The sequence below is a fragment of the Triturus cristatus genome, chromosome 6 (genome assembly GCF_964204655.1).
Source record: "Triturus cristatus chromosome 6, aTriCri1.1, whole genome shotgun sequence".
Lineage (NCBI taxonomy): Eukaryota > Metazoa > Chordata > Amphibia > Caudata > Salamandridae > Triturus > Triturus cristatus.
The window spans coordinates 427,617,988-427,640,448 of record NC_140589.1 but is presented as its reverse complement, the minus strand read 5'-3'; the positions used below and the strand labels follow the sequence as shown (position 1 = coordinate 427,640,448).

Sequence of the window (22,461 nt, the reverse complement as noted above, 5' to 3'; positions counted from 1 at the left end):
AATTGGTTTGTTCTGCCATTGGAGAAAAAATACAAAGCTCCGGAGGATGCTCTTGCCTGTCTGCTGGGTCATCCCAAACTAGACTGTAATTTCTCAGGCTGTGCGGAGAAAGTCCAAGAACCCGTCCAGATGGCGAAGGCGTGTTTTTGGATAACGCTGGTAAGTGTTTTTCTTAAATGTCAGCTCTAGTCCGATCAGCCAATGCTCTTTCCAATTTTTCGGTCGACATGATCAACAAATGTGGTGACTTGGCTCCATATGTGGATCAACTTCCTGAGGACAGTAATTCGGAGATGAGGAAAATTCTCCAAGAAGGAGAGACCGCATCTGCGGAGGTGATAGGCTCTGCGATGGATATCGCGACTACAGCATTCAGGTCGCTGGGGTGTGTAGCGGTGTTGCGCCGTCAAGTATGGCTCAGGGCCACTTCGTTTGGGCCTGAAGTTCAAAACAAGATTTTTGACCTTCCATTCGATGGGGAAGTGTTCTTTGGAAAGCATATCGACGATGTGCTACAGGATATAAAGAAAGATACCAACACTGCAAAGGCGTCGGGCCACTTCAATACTGGTAAGTAACCTTTAGGGGAGCGAGAGGAAGGGGCCTTCCATCCTATAGAAGTGGATATCAGCAGTGTAGGTATGCCTCCTACACTACCTCTTCCCAGCTTTATCAACCACCGTATGTTCAACGACAACCACAGTCCGGGCGTATTTAAAATCTACCCCCAGAGAAAGAGCGGGCGTCAGAGAAAAGATACCTTACGACGCAAATGATGAATTTCAGGCTTTGGCTATCTTTTTCCCATCTCATCCACAGATTTCCTTTGGGAGGGGGCAGATTTCTTTATACCTTCATCAATGTAAAAAAAAAAACGACGGACCCCAACCTGATACAATTTATAGTTCTTTCAGAAACTTGTACTACCCAGGTCAACAAGAAATAAAACACCTCCATCTCCTGTGTTTTGAATTTCTCACAATGCTCCGAGAAAAAGCAATAGAACCGGTTCCAAAGTTACAGAGAGGGAAGGGTTCTATTCCTGTTTCTTTTTGGTACGTAACAATTTCAGACAATGGCATCCGATCTTGGATTTAACGACAACCTACCTCAAAAAGCAGCCCTTTCGCATGGTCACTCTTCAGGACATTTTATTACTCCTAATCCCAGGGGATCACATGACCACCTTAGACTTACAAGATGCATATTTTCATGTCCCCATCCATCCCTCCCACAGGCAGTACGGTAGCCGGAAGCCGTTACCAATTCAGAGTGCTGCCTTTTGGCCTGAAATCGGATCCAAGAATATTCACCAAATGCCTGGCTCCAGTAGCAGCCTTTCTAAGTAAAACAACGGCATAAAGTGTTACCCTACCTGGACGACTGGCTAATCAAGGCACCCTCACACTCCGCAGTCCAGTCATCCACAGAGGCATGTAAAAGTCTATTTGCTGAGCTGGGCCCAACTCTGAACGAAGGGTAATCGACCACGCTCCCTTCCACAAGAATCACCTTGTTAGGAGCAATATTGGACACCTCAATAAGGACAGCTCTAGGACCATCATTATGGCCGCGAAGATCATTAAGCAATTCATGAGGTCTATTCTGCCTGCACCTTTCCACCTGTCAAGCCTCCGCCACCTCTGGCATCTTAATATAGTATTGTCGTAACTCATGAAACATTCTTTTTAACCTATACATAAGGCAGACCTTAAGTTCCTGTCATGGAAGGTTGCCCTCTGGCTTTGACATCTGCCAGGAGAGTTGGGGAAATTCAGGACTGACAATAGAGGAAACGTTCCTGCAGTTTCGGGATTACTGAGTAGTTCTTTGTACTAACGCCAAGTTCATCCCCAAAGTTCCGTCAGACTTTTCATTTGAATTAGCCTCTTATCCTTAAGGCCTTCTTTCCACAACCAACAACTGCTGCAGAAAGAGCTCTTCATTCATTAGATATGTAGCGTTGTCTCATATTTTATCTAAAAAGAACCAAAACATATTTTTATCTTTAAATAGACATCAAAATTACAAAAATCTATAATAGGGAGCTGGAGATATGAATTTTAGAAGATTTCAAAAACATGTAATAAAAATAGGTAATAAATCACTACAGTTCACTGCACTGTTCCGCAATGGCCCTTGAATCATAGCAGTCCTCCATGGTATGAGCCATGACTCTACAACTTTGGGGGCATGACTTGGTTAAAGGACTCGGCCTCCAGCATGCACCATTAAAGTCCCACGCAAGTCAAGCTACAACTTCTCAGGTCCCCAAATGCAGATTTCTCTTTAGTTTCCTTTGCTTTTTTTTAATTGGGCAAGGGAAAGTACACTCTGATGTCAACCATGGGCACAGCGGTACAAAAGGGGGTGGTGATGGACGGAGCATCAGAGCCAATCAAACACTCACACCCAGTCAACAGATCTGGGTTTGATCCATCACCGTTCTTTAGCCCACTCTGCCACCCCAGTTCAGACATGGCCATATGCAAATCAGTCTGACCCTGTGCCTCATGGGAACAGTCCAGCCCGAACTGCCAAGCCATGCCTTCCCTGGACCGGAAACAAGCTTCCTAGGACCGGTTTCTGGCATTTCAGCCGTCTTCAGCCAGGCTTGCTTGACTCCAGTGGCAAAGTGAGCAAGGGACTCACGTCTGAGCATACCCTGCCAACTTATGGCGAACAAAGCAAAACCAAAGGAAATGATTGACGGAGTGTTGAACATTGCAAGTACTCACCCCCAGTCAACTGATCTGTGTTTAATCCACCACCGTTCTTTAGCCCACTCTGCCACCCCAGTTCAGACATGGCCATATGCAAATCAGTCTGACCCTGTGCCTCATGGGAACAGTCCAGCCCGAACTGCCAAGCCATGTCATAGCAGTCCTCCATGGTATGAGCCATGACTCCACAACTTTAGGGCCATGACTTGGTTAAAGGACTCGGCCTCCAGCATGCACCATTAAAGTCCCACGCAAGTCAAGCTACAACTTCTCAGGTCCCCAAATGCAGATTTCTCTTTAGTTTCCTTTGCTTTTTTTTAATTGGGCAAGGGAAAGTACACTCTGATGTCATCCATGGGCACAGGGCTTGGTGGGCACTTCATGGAGGGTCAGGACTCCACCTCCCAGCATGCACCAGCAGTGACACAGCAAGTCTTTGATCAGGGACCAGCTGGGTTGGGTTTTTGTTGTCCTGTGGTTTAACTGGGAGATAGCCCACTAGCCCTTGGAGTCACTCTGAAGTCTTTTGGCAAAGAGACGACCTATAGGAAATGAACAGAAAGGTTTGGTAAGCGTTAATTTGACAGTGCTTCAGCTGTCTTGTTTTAATTTGCCACTGAAGTGAGGCACACCTAAGTGCACTAGCTTTCACTAGTAACCCTTTAACCTTCGGTCCTTGGGTATCCTAAGCACCATATAATAGGGACTTAGAGGTTATTTAAACTTTCCAAATAGGATTTCCAATTGTGATAACTTTTTACTTGCCTTCTAGGCTGCAGAACAAACCTAGTACCAAATCTTTACTTGCCATTTTAGTGGTGGCACAAATAGTGCTGAAGTCAAAGGAACCTCAACTTGCAGGCCCTACTTACTTTGTACAAGAAACTTACATGGAAGTTAAATCTTGCTGATCAGAAAGTAGCCAATTTTTATCCACTGTTGTACACTTTTAGGGGGCAGAACAGATACATTGGGTTCTGGACATCAGTGTGCAGTCATTACACGAGTACCGAAGGGGGCAAAAAGTGGGAGTGAACCAGCAAAAAGCCATTTCCCTACTAGATTATATCTAGGTTGTGTCCGGATAGAAATTTCAGTACCACCAGTCTCTTCAGCTTGTGGGTCGGACCATTGACATTCCACGTTCCTACCTTCTGAGCCCTTGTTGGCAATGCGGTCATTGTCTATTCTTCCTGTGTGTTCCCTAGCTCCTCCCCCCGCCCATGCCGTGATTGTCCCCTCCCACCCCATGTCACCTTCGTCCCTTTCCGCTCCCTGTCTCCTTTCCCTTGTGTACCTACTGCTGCAGTCATCTATCCCCCCTCTCTGCCTAATTCTGCCAGTGTAGAACTATTTCTCAAATGCTAAAGGCTCCAAACACCTCCCCATATGTAACATTAAATCTTCAGATATTTACAGCAACATTGTTCACTTTTTCCTTCAGGTTGGTTTCTATGCGCCACCGTCCACCTTTTGTTTTGAAATTCTTTAGGGCATCATGCCTTGGTATATCCATGGACTGGTTGAGATTCCTCCGGATTAGTGCAACCCCATTTGAGCCTCATTCTCCATAACAGGCAGCAAGACGCCTCCGGGTATTCGTGTGCTTTATAAAACCGATCATAAATGATAACCACCACTGTTATGGTGGTTATGGAGACATATCTTCCTGGATCTTCTCTCCGTGCAGTTCTTGTGCTGCTCATTGTGGTTTTGGCTTTGGCTTTCCACCATGCCTCCAGCCATTCCCAGGTCTCTTCTGGCATTCTTCGGACAGGACCCACAGCTTCCCTCGAAACAGTATCATGTACTTAATATTGTGCTTACGCAACCCTGTTTTTGCCCTGTCAGAGAACCATCTTTTGGCTTGCACTTTTTGTGTGTAATTGGGGGAAAAGCATAATAGTGTTGTTTTCAAGTTTTAGGGGACCATTTTGCCATGCTGCCCTCCGAATTACATCACAATACCTGAAGTGAAGGACACGTGTGATGATTGGTATTCGCTTTGCTTCAGATTTTGGTGACACCGTGGGCCATTGCGTGTGCCCTCTCGATCGATTGTGAAATGATTGAGAGGTCTTCTAGTTTCACCATAGTTTTAATGGAATTTTCAGTGATCTACTGATGGACCCTCCACCCTTTCAAAGGTGCCCCCAGGTGGATGTGTTGCATCTGAACCTCCCCTCTACATCTTCAGCTGTAGCGTGAATGCTTTTGGTGACTTCTCAAAGATTACAGACCCCTGCTTTCAATTAGTTTTTGGATTCTGCGTGGTCCTCTAGTGTGTACTTTGCCTCATTCACCCTCAACAATATCTTCTTGAAGTTTGTTCTCAGGAGGTTAATGCCCATCACCACTTCATTGATCTTTTGTTCCAGGGTGAACCTGATCTTGACCGCATGTAGCACCTCCCTGGGTGACGGATCCTGGTGTCTGCAGTCCCACACCTGCGTCTCTGGCCTCATTCTGAGGTTGGGCTGACTTTATCTTTTGCTGGTCTCCCTCTGAAGACATATTTCTGCCAATTTGACAACCAGTTATCTCGGAGGAGAGGAGAGGGTATGCTCAGAATTCATCCCCCAGGCCTCTTCCCATTCACTAGGGTGTGTAGGAGTGACTCCCCGTCAAGGCCCACCGAGTGAAAATCCGGACACACGAAGGCCCAGCGTCGCCCTGTTACCTTCCTGTTGTGACGGCAGATCTATAGCAACGGCCTCTGCGTTGTCTGCACATGTTGTGGCCCTGGCTCCGCCTCCGCCTCCGCTTAGATGCACAGGGCTGGGGCATCTTTAGCCTCTCTGGTCCTATGGATGAGACGGCCCAGCCCTGTTAGTTGTTGTTCCAGGGCCTTGCACATCATTGTATTTTTCCCGTGCTATGCCCCCATGCTTCAGTAGAGGATGGGCTGATACTCAGATTGCCACGTTTCAGCTGCCCCTGCATTCAGTGATGGCCGCCATTTCAGTCCCACTGAACTCTCTTTCAATCTTCATTGGTTTCTGTAGTTGGGTTCCCCACATATTGGCAGAGCTGCACCAAATTCTGTCATCCTTGGCAGCAGTTTTCCCTTAAGGTGCCATCTTTGCTTCGTCACTTTGCCACACCCCCAACAAATGACTCAGGGGGCTATGATGGAGGGAGAGGTACTTTTAACAGTTCTGACTAGTGAGATTCACAGTGTGTGTATGACAGCTCCAGAATAGTATGGCAAGAGGTAGAGACTATGTAAACTGTTTTATCTTGCCATTTCTGTTTTGCATGGGAATGATGTGAAAACTCTACTTTGGCTGTGTCACTGACATTGTATATTCACTACATCAAGCTACTGTCCTTTAAATCTGTCTGGGGGAGCCAACCTCTCTATCCACGTCTAAACCCTACCTACAACTCCCCCAAGACAGACACCCATGGGAATATTTTTAATTATGTGAGTGCCAGGCCATGGCAGGACTGTGGTGGACATTAGTAACCGACATGTTGATGCCTTTATTGCACTAAATTGTCCTGCATGGCATCAGGTGGAACGCAGTGCTTGCTAACACCACTAATAGACCCACTGCACCCTAAGACATAGTGGATCCCTGAGATGCCTTTCACACCTCCTCCCACACTGCTTTACATGCATGCGAGTGTAGGGTATCTGACTAATCTCCCAAGTTTTGAGGAACATTGCTGTCTCTATGATTACCTTCTATGGGTTGTGTAAACAGTCCCTGCCAATAAGTGGAATTAGTAACATGATTTTTGTCACTCTAAATAACTCTCGTGCACCCCTGGTGACCTCTTATCGTGCATTCTAGGCAGAGGCAGCGGGATATGAAACGCAGGACACTCCATGAGTTCTGAATAGTATTGAAGGGGGCTACCACCAACACACAGCAGGTGGTTCCATCACTATCCTACCACACCACCTGCTAATGTTGGAGGTTTTATTGGACTCTTGTGCAGGCAGGGATTCTGTCATATGGTTGGCAAGTCCTTGCCTGAGCTTAGTAATTGGTGGCCTGATGAAGGAACTTTGACAGAAAGAGAGCACGCATTTCTCCATTGAAGATAAAATAGAGGTGTAACATAACATATTTGGTATCTATGTTAAAATGTCTTTGAATATTCAGAACATTAAGTTTTTGTGTTTTCAGCAATTTTTAATATCAATTGTGTCTTTTTCGATTTAGGGATAGGTGTTAAGAGCAGTATAGTGTCCAATCCAAGCAAAGACTTTAAATCTGATCCTCTGTGGCCAAATCCTACCCAACCTGTGAAACCTTTTGAGATCGAGGGAGGAGCCAACAAACGAAATTCAGGTATCAGATGCTGTACCTTAAGGAATATAGCTTACATGCTTTATTTTCACCAGTGAGAGTTGTTTGTTGTGTCATTATCCACATCTTGCAGAAATACAATGTGTTTATAGTTCTACAAGCAAAGACATACTGGCATTCTGTTTGCAGGTACTTTACAAGGTTATGCAGAAGCTTACACAGGGTACAGTCAATAAAGGATCATGTGAACAAACATGCTGACATTGACACTCATGAAAGAACCCACATACTTTATTAATTCATTAATGTAAGTACTTCCACAATCTTGACAAAGCTTTGCTGAAAGCACTGGTAAAGACTACTAAATTGCCCTCTCAGCTTTGCTTAATTTGACTGATCAGCCCTCTTTATTCAAGTCACCTGTCATGATGATTAAGGGTTTTCACATAAGTTCCTTCTTACTCCTTTTATAATGCAGCAATGACCCCTTGATTTGATCTTAACTGTCCTTATGTGTGCTCTCTTTGATCCTCTCCACAGCTGTGCTCTGAGGCTCTTAACCTTGAAATCTATGCCTGCATACTAAGTTGGTGAGCTGCAGGCCTTGTCAGTTCAGCCTCTGTATTCTATATTTTCCCTAACAAACAGGTACTTGGGACCAGTGCATCTGTTTACCAAAAAGTGGCACCAGCTTCCCACTTTGAGCAGTTTCTAATGCTCCATGTGTTCTGTTTTCCACCGCAATCCCTGTGTCTAAATTAATAGAACTAAGGTGTATTGTGTTGATGATCAAGTCATCCTTGGGCTTGCCAGTATAAAGAAAGGAAAGAAGGTCGAGAAAGGATTTTATTGCATTTTACGCTCCATGAAACTGTTATGCCTTTACCAAAAATAAATGCTCCTCCGAGACTTAGGGTTCATTCTACTGTGCCGAAATATGCCAAAAACGGACACTTCAGTCCTAGCTTGGAGGGCGAGAGTGTTTTGGTGTTGGACATCTGCTAACCAGTTATTTGGGATTGTGTACATACTTTCACCAGGCACTATTACATTGATTCTCAAGTCCCCCAGAGGGTTATTTTGCCCGCTCTCTTCTGCATCCTGCTCCGTCCTGCAGGACTTTTTGGCGTAAGTCTACTCCTCAGACTTGCATCCTTGGCGGGAGCATTACATTGGTACTGAATCACAAGTTGAGGAATCTGGAGTTTGCAGTCTCCATTAAAAGAGTAAGCTACTGAGGGGAGGAGCCTAGCGCTTGACCAAGATGGCCGCGTGAGCTTTGAGCTCCCGAGACCCTCGTGCCCTCCGTCGTCTATCCTGTATATAATCCTGTTTGTATGCATGGCATCGTGTAGATGACTTGTCAGGGAGGCGATCGATGCCACCCGAGGTCGAATCGCCCACCGGGAACCGGAGTTATGCAAGGCGGAAGATTGAGGCCCATCTCCGAGGGATGCCAGGGGCTCGAGTTGGCAGGATGCCCGACCTCTAATTGAACAGCGGCCAGGCGAGGTGTGAACTGCCGGACGGAGGTCCCTATCCTTTCACTTTCTCGCCCTTTGTCTGCCCAGCCCAGGGAGTGCTCGCGTCTGCTTTATTATCATTTGGACGCTCTGCATGCCACACTGGCGACCCAACGTAAGACAGGGCACTCCTGCTCTCTCTCGCTGAGAGAGGGCAGTCCTGTTTGACCCGACTTGCTCGAGCACCATGTCGGGCAAAGCAGAGGTGGATCGGCCGAAGCCCAAGGCCACCAGGCGGGGAGCCTACACTCAAGCCAATAACATGGACCGCTATGCCCAGCAGAAGGGGTCACCGGGTGCACCGAGCCAGTCCCCGGATACACAGAAGACTGCCTCACCCTTGGCCCCAGAGCTCTCTCTGCAGGATGTCATGGGTGCACTTGACGGGCTGCAGACTTCGATTGGGAGACAGTTTGATGCCCTGGCGCACAAAGTGGATACCATCTTGGTGGATGTTAATCTGATCCGCGCGGATTTGGGCAAAACAAATGAACGGGTCAAATCCCTGGACATCAAGACCACGGGCCTCGCCGATGATGTCTCGGACCTGCAGAACGAGGTCCGTAAGTTGCGGACCGAGCATGATCTCGCAGCCCGTCGGCTGGAGGACTTCGAGAGCCGGGCCAGGCGCAACAACGTGCGCGTTATCGGGGTCCCGGAGTCCTCGGACGAGATTTCAGTGGACCTGCTCGTGGAGGACTTGGTGCTCAATCATCTGCAGCCTAAGGGTCTAGGGAAGTTCTTCGCAGTTGAGCGGGCCCATAGAGTGCCTGGTGGGCGGCCCAAGGTGGGAGCCACACCGAGGCCGATCGTCGCCCGGCTCTTTCATTTTCGAGACTGGGACGCTATCCTGCAGGCCTCGAGGGTAACGGGCCCGGTCCCCTTCCAGAACGCGTCGGTGAATTTCTATCCTGACTTCACTCAGCAGGTACAGAGGCAGCGGCAGGGCTTCCTGGGGGTGAAGCGGAGGCTTCGGGAGAGGGATCTGAAATACGCCATGCTCTTCCCTGCCAGACTACGTGTGGTGTTTGAAGACAGAACATTCTTCTTTGAGTCGCCTGCCATGGCGGATGAATGGCTGGACGCTCTGCCTCGACGACGCACGGAAGAGGACACTGCCGTAGACGGGGACAGTGGCCGGGATGAACAAGATTGATGTATTCGGAACCGGACTGACTCGGACTGACTTTAGATAATGACTTGCAGTAAATACGGAGGTTGTGGGAGGACGAGGGGAGCTCTTTCCTCCCTTAGGGTACTTTTTGTAGATTTTGGGTTTGGTAGGGCGACAGGCACACTGCAAGTTGGGGGGGGCTTTGTAAGCTGCAGCAGGGGTGCAGGGTGGGGGGGGGTTTCCGGGATTTTGGGGTTGTTGTTGGGGGGGTTTGTTTCAGCAAGGCATAGTGATTATTTTCAGGACTGTTCCATGGGGGCTCTTCGGGTGTGGGGTGGGCCTCTTTACGTTTGGGGATGGGGGGTAGGGGTTTAAGTGTTATAAGCTGGAATGTGAATGGTTTGGGGGATCGCATTAAGCGTGGGATTGTTTTGCAATTCTTGAAACGGTCATTGCCGGATGTCGCCCTGCTGCAGGAGACGCATCTTATAGGTAATACGTGCTATGCCCTGAATAGGAAGGGTTATAAATTCATAGCTCATTCGGGATTCCCCTCTGGGTCCAGGGGTGTGGGCATCCTAGTCAGAGCCTCGCTACCATTTGAGGTGGACTCCACCATTGTTGATGATAGGGGGAGGTTTGTGGCGGTGGCGGGGCGGTGGGAAGGAAGAACTTTGGTTTTAGTTTCGGTTTATGTCCCGCCGGCCCTGCAGGCCTCCACGTTCACAGATCTGGGTAGGGCCTTGCTAGATCTCCCGGGGGGTATGCTTGTAGTGGGAGGTGATTTCAACGCAGTTGGCTCCGGCCTGCTGGATAGATACCCGCCCAGAGACACGGGGGGGCTCAGAAGTGGCTTCCAGACTTTCTAGATACGCTTGGCCTGATAGACTGCTGGAGGCTCCGGCACCCCACACAGAGCCAATACACTTTCCACTCCGGGGCGCATGGTAGCCTTTCTAGGATTGACTACCTACTCACTCTGGCTGCGCATGCCTCATTGGTGTCTGAGGCCAGGCACATGGCGCGTGGTATATCTGACCATTCGCCGGTGTGGGTCAGGCTGGATCTGGGTCGAGAGGGAGGGGGAAGGGTGGCCCCTATCAACCCTTGGTATTTCCGAGACCCCAAGATGCGCAGCGCGCTGGTAAAGACAGTAGATAATTTTTTCAAGGACAATCAGGGATCCGTGGACTCTGCAGTGTCGCTGTGGGAAGCATTTAAGACCGTGCTGCGAGGGGAAGCCCTCTCCCTTGTAGTGGCTGCCAAGCGGCGGAGAGATGGCGAGGTTTTGCAGGTTGAGGAGGAGATCGCGGCTTTGGAGGGAGCGCTGGAGGAGGAGGTTACAGAGGCCTCACTGCATGAGCTGTGCTTGAAGCAATCCGAGTATAAGGACCTGGTGACGAATGCCGCTAAGACCCTCGGTAGGGAACAGCAGGGCCGTCTGTATGATGTTGGTGACAAGGCCGGGAAACTCCTGGCTTGGCTGGACAAAAAAGAACGGGTCAATAGAGTAGTGCCGGAGTTGACGGGAGAGGGGGGAGAGGTGATTGTGGAACCTGAGAGGATTGTGCAGTGTTTCTCGGACTATTTCCGTATGGTTCATGCCTCAGTGTCGGACAGGCCGCCCGAGGACTCGCGTGACCTCCTGCGTGATATTGCATTGCCCTGTCTCTCTGATATAGATAGGGACGATCTAGATGGTGACATAACGGTCGATGAGGTGGCGGGGGCTATCCGCGCGTTGAACTCGGGCAAGGCCTCGGGTCCGAACGGCTTGCCGGTCGACCTGTACAAGCTGTTTCCGGATAGGGTTGCCCCTCACCTGCGCGCCATGTTCGTGGAGGCACGGGGGAGTGGGGCCCTTCCGTTGGATCAGCGACTGGCGACGATTGTGGTTATACACAAAGAGGGCAAACCCCGAGATAAGTGCGCCTCATATAGGCCTATCTCACTCCTTAACGCAGAGCCGAAAATTCTGGCTAAAATCCTGGAGGCCCGGTTGATTAGGGTACTCGGTGACTTGGTCCATCCGGATCAATCCGGATTCATCCCGCACTGTAACACAGCGTTAAATCTTCGGCGCCTTCATGGTGTAATCGCCAGGGCGGGCACGCTGCGTGAACCAGCTATTGTGGCGTCTCTCGATGCCACGATGGCCTTTGACACGGTGGAATGGGCATATCTGTGGGCCGTGTTGACCAAGTTCGGCTTTGGCCACGGTTTTGTGAGCTGGGTGAGGTTGCTGTATGAGGGCCCTCTTGCGAGTGTGGTGGTAAATGGCCGGGCGTCGACTCCGTTTCAGCTTGGGAGGGGTACTCGGCAAGGTTGTCCCCTGTCGCCATTGTTGTTCGCCCTCGCCCTTGAGCCGCTGGCTGCGTGGATACGCTGGCACCCGGATATACGGGGACTTAGATGGTCGCCTGAGCACGAGGACCGTATCTCGCTCTATGCTGATGACATCCTGTTGTATCTTGCCTCACCCAAGAAATCACTTATAGTGGTCTGTGACGTACTCACATCTTTCGGTAGGAACTCGGGTCTCGTTATCAACTGGAGTAAATCGTATTTATGTTCTTAGTGGCGAGGTTCCACCGATCCCTCGAACTTGTTCGATCCAGGTTGCTCAGCAGGGCTTCGTGTATCTGGGGATCTTTATCTCCATGGATTCTGCCGTGCGATATGAGAGGAACCTGCTCCCCCCCCTAGCGCGCCTGAGGCGGGATGTGGAGGGCTGGCGGAGGCTGCCGCTCTCCCTAGTTGGGCGTGCGGCCCTGTTTAAAATGATGTCTCTTCCCCGGTTCCTCTACGCACTGCAGAATACTTTGGATTGGGTACCGGCCAACTACTTTCGGGAGGTCGAAGGCCTCCAACGAGCGTTGCTGTGGGACGGGCGGCCGCGAATAGCTATTGCAAAGTTGACGCTCCCATGGTACGATGGGGGTATTGCGCTTCCAGACATCCGACGGTACTATTGGGCCACCCAGCTGAGTGCGATTAATCATGGGTTTTATGGCCCGGCCCTCAGCCCTGGGTATGCCATGGACAGGTGGTTGCTGCGTGGTGGTAACTATTACAGGGCGTTGTATTCGCGGTCCCTGGACTCGTCCCTCACGGGGCCCACTGGTGTGGCGGTGCGTGTTTGGAAGATGGCAACTGACTCGCTGGGCTGGAAGGATAGGCTCACCCTCGCTACCCCGCTGTTTGAATCTGAGAGATTGGGTAGGCTTTGGCACACAAAAGGCTTTGACAAATGGGACTTGATCGGCATCTCCAGGGTCGGAGATGTCCTGATTAAGGGGAGGGTGAAGTCCTTTGAAGAGCTGCAGAAGGAGTATGAGCTGGGGCCATCTGAGTTTTTCCGCTATATTCAGGTGCGTCACGCCCTCCGATCAGTCCTCATAGAGGGTGAGAAGGTGCCTGAGTCCTCTCCTTTGGAGGACCGGGTCCTTGATGGTCATATGCCCGAGAGCACGATCTCGCTCATCTATAAGAAACTGATCAACGTCCGGGCGGATATGCTTCTGGGGTTGAGGGACCAGTGGTCTAGGGATGGCCTCGAGTTGGATGACAAGGATTGGCAGTCTGCTGTTTCCTCTCCTAAGGAGGTTGCGATCCCGTCGCGTCTGAGGCTGGTGCAGCTTAAAATACTGCATCGAGTGTACGTGACGGGGCCAAGGCTGGTTCACATGGGATTCTCGGAGGACGGCCTATGCAGGAGGGGATGTGGTATGGTGGGTACTTTCCTGCATATCATTTGGGAATGTGGTGTCATCACGGAATTCTGGCGGAGAGTCCACGCAGTGATGGGGGAGGTGACGGGCATTGCTATGCAGCCGGAAGCGCGGTGCTGTCTCCTGAATGTCTGGGGGCCCACTGATCATAATGCGGCGCAGACCCAATGGGTGACTCTGGGTAACATGGTCGCTAAGAGAGATATAGCACGATTGTGGGGATCCGTGGGCCCCCCCACATTGACTGCGTGGAAAGAAAATATGGACTGGAGTATGCTAAGGGAGAAGACGGTATATTGCGCTAGAGGCCGCCCTCGGAAGTGGCATGCCATCTGGGGGCGGTGGAACCAATACAGGGGGGGAATTTGTCTTGCCCCTGATCTGGATCCCCCCGAGGAACAGCTTTCCTCCTAACCTTCTTTCCAGCTCAGTATGGTTAATGGACTTCTTTGGCCTCTGCTGTCCCCCTTCTTCCTCTTTTCACGGTACTGTAAATGGTAGATGATTGGGGTTCTGCCTCCCTGGGGGGCTATCACCATGGGCATTCAGTGTTCTTGCCTTGCTGGGGGTTGTTGTGTGTTTTGTGTTTATTTAAAAAATGGAATCTTTGCACTCCTCCTTCAATGTACTGTGGACGCGTCTCTGTTCCTCTTCACCGAATGCTGCCGAACCTCCGGGTTGTCGGCTGAATAGCTGTGTCCAGACTTTTGAAAATAAAGGTTTTTAAAAAAAAAAAAAAAAAAAAAAGAGTAAGCTACTAATCTTTTGTAATACTCCTTCTGGTGGATACTCTTTGTAACAGCAGATTCCTCCCCACCTACCCCCTCCATCGCCGTTTGGTGAAGTTAACTTTCCAAGTTGGTTTTGCACATTGCCAGCACAGTTTCCATTATTTCAGGGGTGGTACCTATATGCAGCTCTCATTTCTGGAGGCAGGACAAAGTGCAAGAACTATTGTACGTTTTTATATCCGGTCTAGCCTCTGAGGTTGATTCACAAGTTTTGGAATATGCTGTTAGATTGAATATCTGCTCCAAAGAGCATTACTGAAGGTAGGTAACTTACTGTTTTGGTCTATTAGTTTTGCACTCGTATTTGCTATTTCTCCAGCATTGAATCTCCCATAGATTCACATGCTTAAATCAATCCCCATCATCATGTTGGTAAGACCACAGAGGTATTTATATAGTTGTACAAAGATACTGTCTTAGATAATAGCTTAAATTCACACAACTTTAGCACAATCATCTCATTAGAAAAGCTCCAAACTTCAACCTTTGTTGAGTTGCACTGATCTCCATTCTACCTAGAGCCCACTATGTTTCTAATTGTTAAATTGTGTGAAAGTGTGTCCAGTCTCAGCGCTCTGCTCAGAGGTCTTCCTTGCATTGCGCCGCTAATTTCCTTTATTATCACCTTTTTGGCATTAGGTTTTTTCTGTAATTCTACAGGCTTGGCCAGTGGAAGAGAAGTTGGTAATTTGCCTGTTCAGGGGATATGGCTCATGTAGAAAGAAAAGGCTTAGGATGATGACATGCCGAATGCATCTACCGCCTGTATTTAAAACGCATGCTCCAGGATTTTAAAATGGGTCAAACATTTTTGGCAAAAAAAACACTCGAATGACTGGGAATACCAATTGCTTCAATGGCTACAGAAGATGAGCACAATGTGTTTCCATGAGGTGAATAAAGTGCCCTTCACCCGTGTGAATGAACACTAAAGTAGCAGAAGCATGTTATTTATAGTCTCACAAAGGAACACATTGAATTTTGCATTCAGTTGGAACTCCTGACCAAATAATTTATCTTTCTGTCACAGTTGTAAGCCATTAACTGTCAACATGGCAGTTGGCAACATATATGAGGCACCCACTGTGCTGCAGATAATACTATATTGCCTACATTTATATAGAAGCCTGTACTAGTGAGTTGATCTCTTTTTCTTATATTCATTCAGCTTTACTCAACTCAGTAGTCTGTGGCATAAACAAATGAACCCTTTAATCCTGATATATACTCAAGTTGCAGTGCTTCATGGTCCCAAAACCTCAGGGTTTCATATAACTCTTTTATTTCTGCTACTGTTGTTTTCATGTGTAGGCAAGCACAATATTTTTAAATACATCTTTCTACACAATGAAGCATGTTCAATAATTATTTTCTTGTGAAACATGTCAGAGAGCTATTTTTCCTTCAGTCGCCCTTGCTGTACTTGTGGGACAGAGATCCTCCTTAGTGTTTGATCAGTTGTATATTCTCATTTTCACCACCTGATCCCATTTCAGTCAGTCCATGTTTTTGAAAAAACAAAATCCTATTAAAACAAACCAGTGTTTCTCTCTGTACTTGGTAGATAAACCTCGTAGAAAGGCATTTTCCAAATCTATGGGTGTGCTGGTAATGCTAGAAACATGTATTTCATGCATGTTTGTGCAGCACTTATTTTGTAATGCATTTGGTCTGCGAGAAAATACGTTTTGAAAAATTATAGCCTGTTATTGTAAGCTGTTTGCTTTTTTTTTTTTTGAGCCTGGAAACCCTGTTGCAATTTAATGAATTACGCAGATGATACCTACCTGATCATATCCGAGGACCAATCCTCTCTGAAACTGTTTGAGGTCTTCCACACTTGTATGGCTAACATGACCTTTTGGCTTACTCCTAATTCTTTTAACTGAAAAAGATGTGTTTGACAGACCCCCCACTTGGTGATAAAATAGAGATTCTTTGCTTCTCTTCAGGCAAATTGCCACACCCATTGCTCATCGATTTTTGGCCCTTGTCTGGTGAGACCACTCCCACAGACTGCTTCGTCGAGAAATCTAGGGTTTCATTTCAGTGAGGTACTCTCTCTTACCAACCAGGTCAAGAATTTTTCTCCTTGTATCTCTCTGCTAAAGACTCTTTGTCAAATTCTTCTGTTACTTCCCATTCATGTGTCCACGTGTGGGTAGCCATGATTCTGAGCAGACTGGATTTTGGGAACTCACTATTTGTTGGCTCCCCTGACTACCTTTTCAAACGTCTGTACCTGAAACATAATGCCACAGCAAAAACTGCCTATGGTTCCCCCTTGCCACTCCTCTGCTTCATTGGAGAAGTGTGGCTCAATGGTTAGAGCGGCAGACCTCGATGCAGAGCACTGGTCCGGGACCAGGGTTCGATTCCCGTTGCGGCAGGGTCTCGGGCTATAAATTCCGCGGACCGGATATTCTCGCCTCAGTGCCTATTCTAATCATGGGTCCCACGCTGCAACTCTGGGCAATAGCTTGCTTAATCTCCACAATGGCCCCACAGCGCTGGGATGCCTGGCTTCACCCTGGGGATGCCCAGGAGTGGACATTTCACAGGGAAAAAGCCAGGAAGGGTTCCCTAGCGGAATGAGTACAGCGCCGGGAAACCCCGAACCGGGGTAGCTGTGCGCTATATAAGTACAAGCACATTTACAAGCACATTTACAAGCCCTCAATACACTACGTTGTTTTCCGGTACCCGAAAGGATAATTTTCAAATCCCTTTGTATTGTCAATAAGGCAGTCCATGGAGGTGATCCTTCCTAGATTTGTTTTCATCGATATCGCCCCAAATTCTTCTTGCATTCTGCAACCCGCATACCCTGCCTGAGTTCAACCGAATTTGTTCTGGTGGCAACTTGTTATCTTTACAGGGTTCCTGCCATTGGAACAATCTAACTCATACTCTTCGTTCTATTAAGGGACTCCTCCCATTTAGGAAGTCTTTGCTATGATCGCTTTAATCTGCGGTCCGGATGGTTGATGGTAGGATGTTGCCTGTTGATGGTACCAGGACACCTCCCAGGTAACAGTTATGCTCCATAAATGCTAAAATAAATAAAAGCTGGTCATGGACCACATCATTCTGATTCTCATTTTGATTTTTCCAAAAGAAATACACTTACATGCTGGTAAGAACGTGTGATTTTTTTTTTTCATGGATCATACCATAGAGCAGATTAGAGGTAGCCCTTTCACAAAATCAGTAAACATGTTGTCTTTCAAAATGGTTGGCAAATACAGCTGTAGTAGTGGGAAACACTGTGCACTGTTCACAAAGTGTCAGCCATCGTAATGATCATGTCCAAGAGCTGTAAAGCAAACATACTTTTTATATTTCTATTAGAAAAGTCCAACGAGGATACCCATCAGACTTTTCTTTAGTGATCCTACTTGAAGCACTGAATTTACAAATATTTCTGTTTATCATAGTGGCTTTTAGGTGTACAGGAGATGTATCTACTATAGTGCATTTATGAACCCAGTTCACAGAATCAAGCATTATGGAGTTGTTTTATATTATATTTCGGACTCTTAGTGGTGGAAAATCTACCATTATGGAAGATTTACACTTAAACTTTCGGTTTGAGCTGAGAGTGGGTATTATGGTTCCATGCCAAATGGAGTTAACTTTCACAAATGCATATCTTTCCCCATCCTGGAAACACTCTCAAATTTACTTTTGAGAGAGGCAGGAGCCAATGCCTCTCTTTGGCGAGAAAGGAAGCATGACTATTTTCTATGGGCCTTGTGGAATAAGCACCTACATAGGAAATATTGTTTTGCTGTTAAAGATATGTGTTTGTAGTATGTGTGGCTGTTGATACACTTCCTTTGCATATTCTTGGCATCTGGTGTTGAACTTTGACATTATAAGTTCCTTTTCTTCAAAGAAGCTTCGAGTTGCTTGACTCCTCCTTTAGTCCACACTGCTCATGGGCACCGATTCTGCCTTCTGTTATATTTTTTCAGTCATCTGGTTTGGACTAGTTTAGTTATGGCACTAAGACTCTGGGTTTTTTCTCAGCCAATTCCGGCCTGGCTATAACTCTTTGACTCTGGCGACTAGGAACAATCATTGCACCTGTTTCTCAAGACAGTACACCACATTTCTACCCTCAAACATGACCGTTTGATACCACACCTGAGGGTATGGCACCCAGCCTCGAAGGCTTCAGCCCTCTATGACCACCAAGGACTTTGCCTCAGAGAATGTTGGTCACTGATGCACACATCATTCCTATTCTGCCCACATTGTAATGCCAAATAGCCCTGGGATGAGCACTCAGGTGTCTAAAACACCTGCCTGCCCCTTGATCACAAGGTTTCAAAGTGTAACTTCTGCTTCTCCCGTACTAGATCTTTCATTGATTCACATGCTTGAATCATTCTCCGTCGTCAAAGTGGGAGTCGCACAGTACATTTTAAAGCAGTATAGGTCATACATAGCCCAGAAGGGCTAGACAAATATTCACTTAAGTAACTATCTCTGTAGAAATCAAAACCTAATCTGGGGCTTCACTGATACACCTGGTCCTTTTAAACCAACAAAGAAGAGATTGGCACAGAAGCTGTAATATAAAATACATCTTTTTATTCATTTAACCTCTAAAGAGGGAAAAATGCGTCATACAGAATTCTCAAATCACTGTAGGAGACATTTCTAAGGAGTACAGAGAACAGGGGCATTATATACCCACACAGGGGCTGAAAAAAGGCGGTACAAGTACACATGAGAAGAGTTATGCACATAGATGGTCATACAGAAACTGCACAGTCAACAAGTAGGAGGAGTAATAAGTTGCTGACATCAGTTAGAACAGCCTGACAGTTCTATACTAGGAACAGGTGCACTCTACTAGCTAAGCACATCTGTGCATGTGCAAGACTCTGGGAGAGGGAAACCGCAAATGTCCAGCACATAGCTAACTAAAATGGCTGCCAAGTACAAAATGACTTTCAGCTCATGCTAAGAGATTAATGCAATCTTCAACAGATGGTCCTTTTAGCATGAGCTAAAGACATTCCTATAATCCCTTAGGAAATATGCATATTAATTTTTTTTCATAAATTTATCAATATCCTAATTCATTGCTTGGTGGGCATTTCTCATTCTAAATATTGTTAAGCTGGTATGTATAAGGTATAAGCAGGAGTACAAAGGGAACAGAGCATTGGGTCATACAGATAGCAGGAGAGAGTAATTACTATTATCAGGAACAGAACGATTAGCTTTCTAGTCCTAAGCAAATCCTAGAACCATCCAGTAAAAACATTTTCAAGACTCCTATGCATTTCAGTGACCATCAATTTCAACTTCAAAATAGCCAACAGCACATATCTAACAAAAACATTTTCACTAGACTTTTCCAGTTTTTCCTTTGAGGGTAAGAGTATCAATCAAGGAAAGGGTAAAGTAACATTTGTCAATTGCTCAGATTAACTTTTCTCTCGCAGAATAAACATTATTCCTAATACAATTATGAAAGCAGTCAGACATATTATTACAAAGATTATTCTGGATCGAGAGGACCCGGAGGACCACACAGGACCATGAGAATTAGGACTAAGAGCTGCAAAGGGCTGCTCCTCCTCAAAAATGGAATGACCAATGGGGTACATTTTCAACGAAAAAGAAGTCCTTGGGAAATTAAAGCCGCTGTACAACCAACCAGAGGGGAGTCTTCTCCCTGTGTCCGTTTGAGCCTCACAGGCAGGCTCTTGCTGTTCCCACGGTGGAGCTGCACAACTCGCAACTCATGAATCACGGCCCAGTTTCAAGGGAAAAGTTTCTTCTTTCAGGATAGGGCAATCACCCACCAGGGCAAATGCTCTCAGCGATCCTGTCCAGTGTCTCAGGCAGTGCACCAGTTTTCTTCATTTCAATCTAACAGGCACCAGAGACACAGCACCTGTACCCTGTACTCAAGTCTTTCCCTAACTCCTGTATTGCTCTGCTGGCACACTGCTCTTTCGTTGGGGCCATAGATTGCATTCAGTGTGCCCAGGTATCTCTTGACCAACAAAGGTGAAGACTTTGCAGCCACTTTGGGAACAGGATTCAGAGGCCTGATGCTAGGATCTCTGAAGCAACCCTGGTTTCAAAGGGGGTTACCTCAAGCAAAAACTTTCTCGCCTTCCTGGTCGGCCTGTGACTCTCGGCTGGGCATCAAAAACTTGATCCACGATTTCTCCTTTCTGATTTGTGACCCCGTCTTTCGCCCAAGACAGTGGCAGGGGTACACACTTCACATCCCAGTGCTTCCGGCCTTCTACCTTCACTGAGGTACTGGTTGCCAGCAATGCCTGTGCTGGTTACCTTCACTTTGACTTCAAGCTGGACTGGTGCTGACTCTCCAAGCTGGATCTGATGTCCGCGCCCCTCTGGCAATGGTTGTAAGGCAGCAAATATCTATTGGTGGACAGAACAAAAGGTCTTTAGATAAGGCACAGAAATAATCTATCAACAGAGAGGTTAGTCTCAGAATACTTCCTAGTCTAGGGATGCCCCATATATTAGCAAGGCACCCAAGAACCACTTTCATTTATGTGAGAGTAAAAAAACACAACAGCATCGACCTATTGGCAAGTATAAAAGGAACTCTTTGGTGAACTGACAAGAGTAATACGTCACCCAATCCCAAGCAGCCAAGGAAGTCTGTGTTCATTTACTAAATTCTGAGGGAAAGAGAAAAACAATACATACATACTCCAAATCCTTACATCTGTATATTCCTATCTTAATCATCTAAAGACCCTCAAGAAAAAAGGAAATGTTCTACACTTTTACTCATAGACTTTGCATTACTTGTACAGGACTGCAGACACTTCTAAAATGATTTCTCTTAATAAAAGCACCTACATTGTATGCTTAGGACCATGCTCTCATGTTATAGGAACAACAGGAAAATCTAAAACTGCTAATTTACCAGGGATTCCTATTACATAAAGAACTAAAAACTTCAACATAATGGGTACATTTTCTCCAGCAGAACGTCTTGTGACACACAGACTCCTATAAAACAATATTTTCCTCAAAAATGTTTGCTAAGGATCACATGGGCATCTTCTCTGCATTCTATTTTTTCACAATCCAAACTATGCAACATCAACTCTAGTAAGGACTATCAGTTTATTTACACAGACTAGCTAATAAAAACTAGCAATGCCCTTGCAAAACTTTATGTAGCATGAGAATAACAAACAATAGTGGTGTTATCACCTGAGAATTTTAGAACAAAAACTACCCACAGCTAGTTCCCCTTAAAGATCAAATAAGGAAACCGCAATCTAGATTTTATTAATGCTAACAATGTTTAAAACAGTATTACTGAATAGCCAATTAAATGTCTCATGGCTATTTCACAGACAGTTTAGACAGGCTCAAAAGAAATTAAGAAAAAGAGAGAGAAAACATAAATTTGCCTATCCTTAATTTGTAGAGGAGCTAGCCTCCTCCCCCCATTTTTGACAGTAGGAAACCTGTAACAGGTTTAATTCTGTCAACACTATCAACCCCAATTTGTAGCAACTGGGCATAAACAAACTCTGAGGAGCTAAATAGCAAATTGAGCTAGCTAAAGAACATATTCCTTTAGCAAATGTACAAGTGTAACACGAGGGCACATGAATTCAAACTAAATCCCATTGCTTCCTTAATTCAGCCCTCAAAGCATTAGTGCTATATATATGGCAGAGCCATTGTCTTAATAAGAGCTCACATATACCATTATTATTCAATCTGTTCATATGAGTGAACAAAAACTTGCTTTTGCAAAAAAAAGTAAGCAAAACCTCTTTCTGTCCCTGCCCTGCCATTTCGTCTTTCAAATGTCGAAATGTCAAAGCAAATGTTGCGCTGAGCCCTGCTTCTAAATGTAGAACTTCGACCTTTAACCTATTCAGCTGTTCCATCTTGAGTGCCAGGTTTTCATACAGTTTTACTTTTACCAATTCAAAGTGACCCTGGAGACTGAGAGCGCAACAACCCACTCCATTCCTGTCTGCCAGCAATTCAGAGGTAAGCTTAATAACTTCTGCCAGTTTTTTGTACATATTTATATTTGTAAGCAGTGTGCTGAGTGCTTGTCTAGCAGTATAGATGTCAGCTATTCATTCTATACGTACATATGTGCATTTACTGGAGCCTAAGGCAGTTTAAAAGCTGCTCTGATTGGAATAACCTCATTTAAATAGTGAATTTTACTCAATTTCGACTTTGATGTTTGGGGCACTTAAAAATGAATATCCTACAATGTTTTTGCATAATAGTCATCCCCAGAATGTCCTCTACATATCGTAGAGATGTGGCA

The 22,461-nt window shown here is 46.5% G+C and overlaps 1 protein-coding gene across 1 annotated transcript in view; it reads left to right on the top strand.

Moving 5' to 3' along the window:
• Positions 1-22,461, top strand: part of CILK1 (ciliogenesis associated kinase 1) — a 422,614-nt gene that overhangs the window by 245,810 nt on the left and 154,343 nt on the right. Inside the window, exon 13 of the mRNA XM_085610842.1 lies at positions 6,899-7,027. Within this exon, the coding sequence (XP_085466968.1) occupies positions 6,899-7,027 (129 nt within the window). The remainder of the gene's footprint in view (positions 1-6,898; positions 7,028-22,461) is intronic.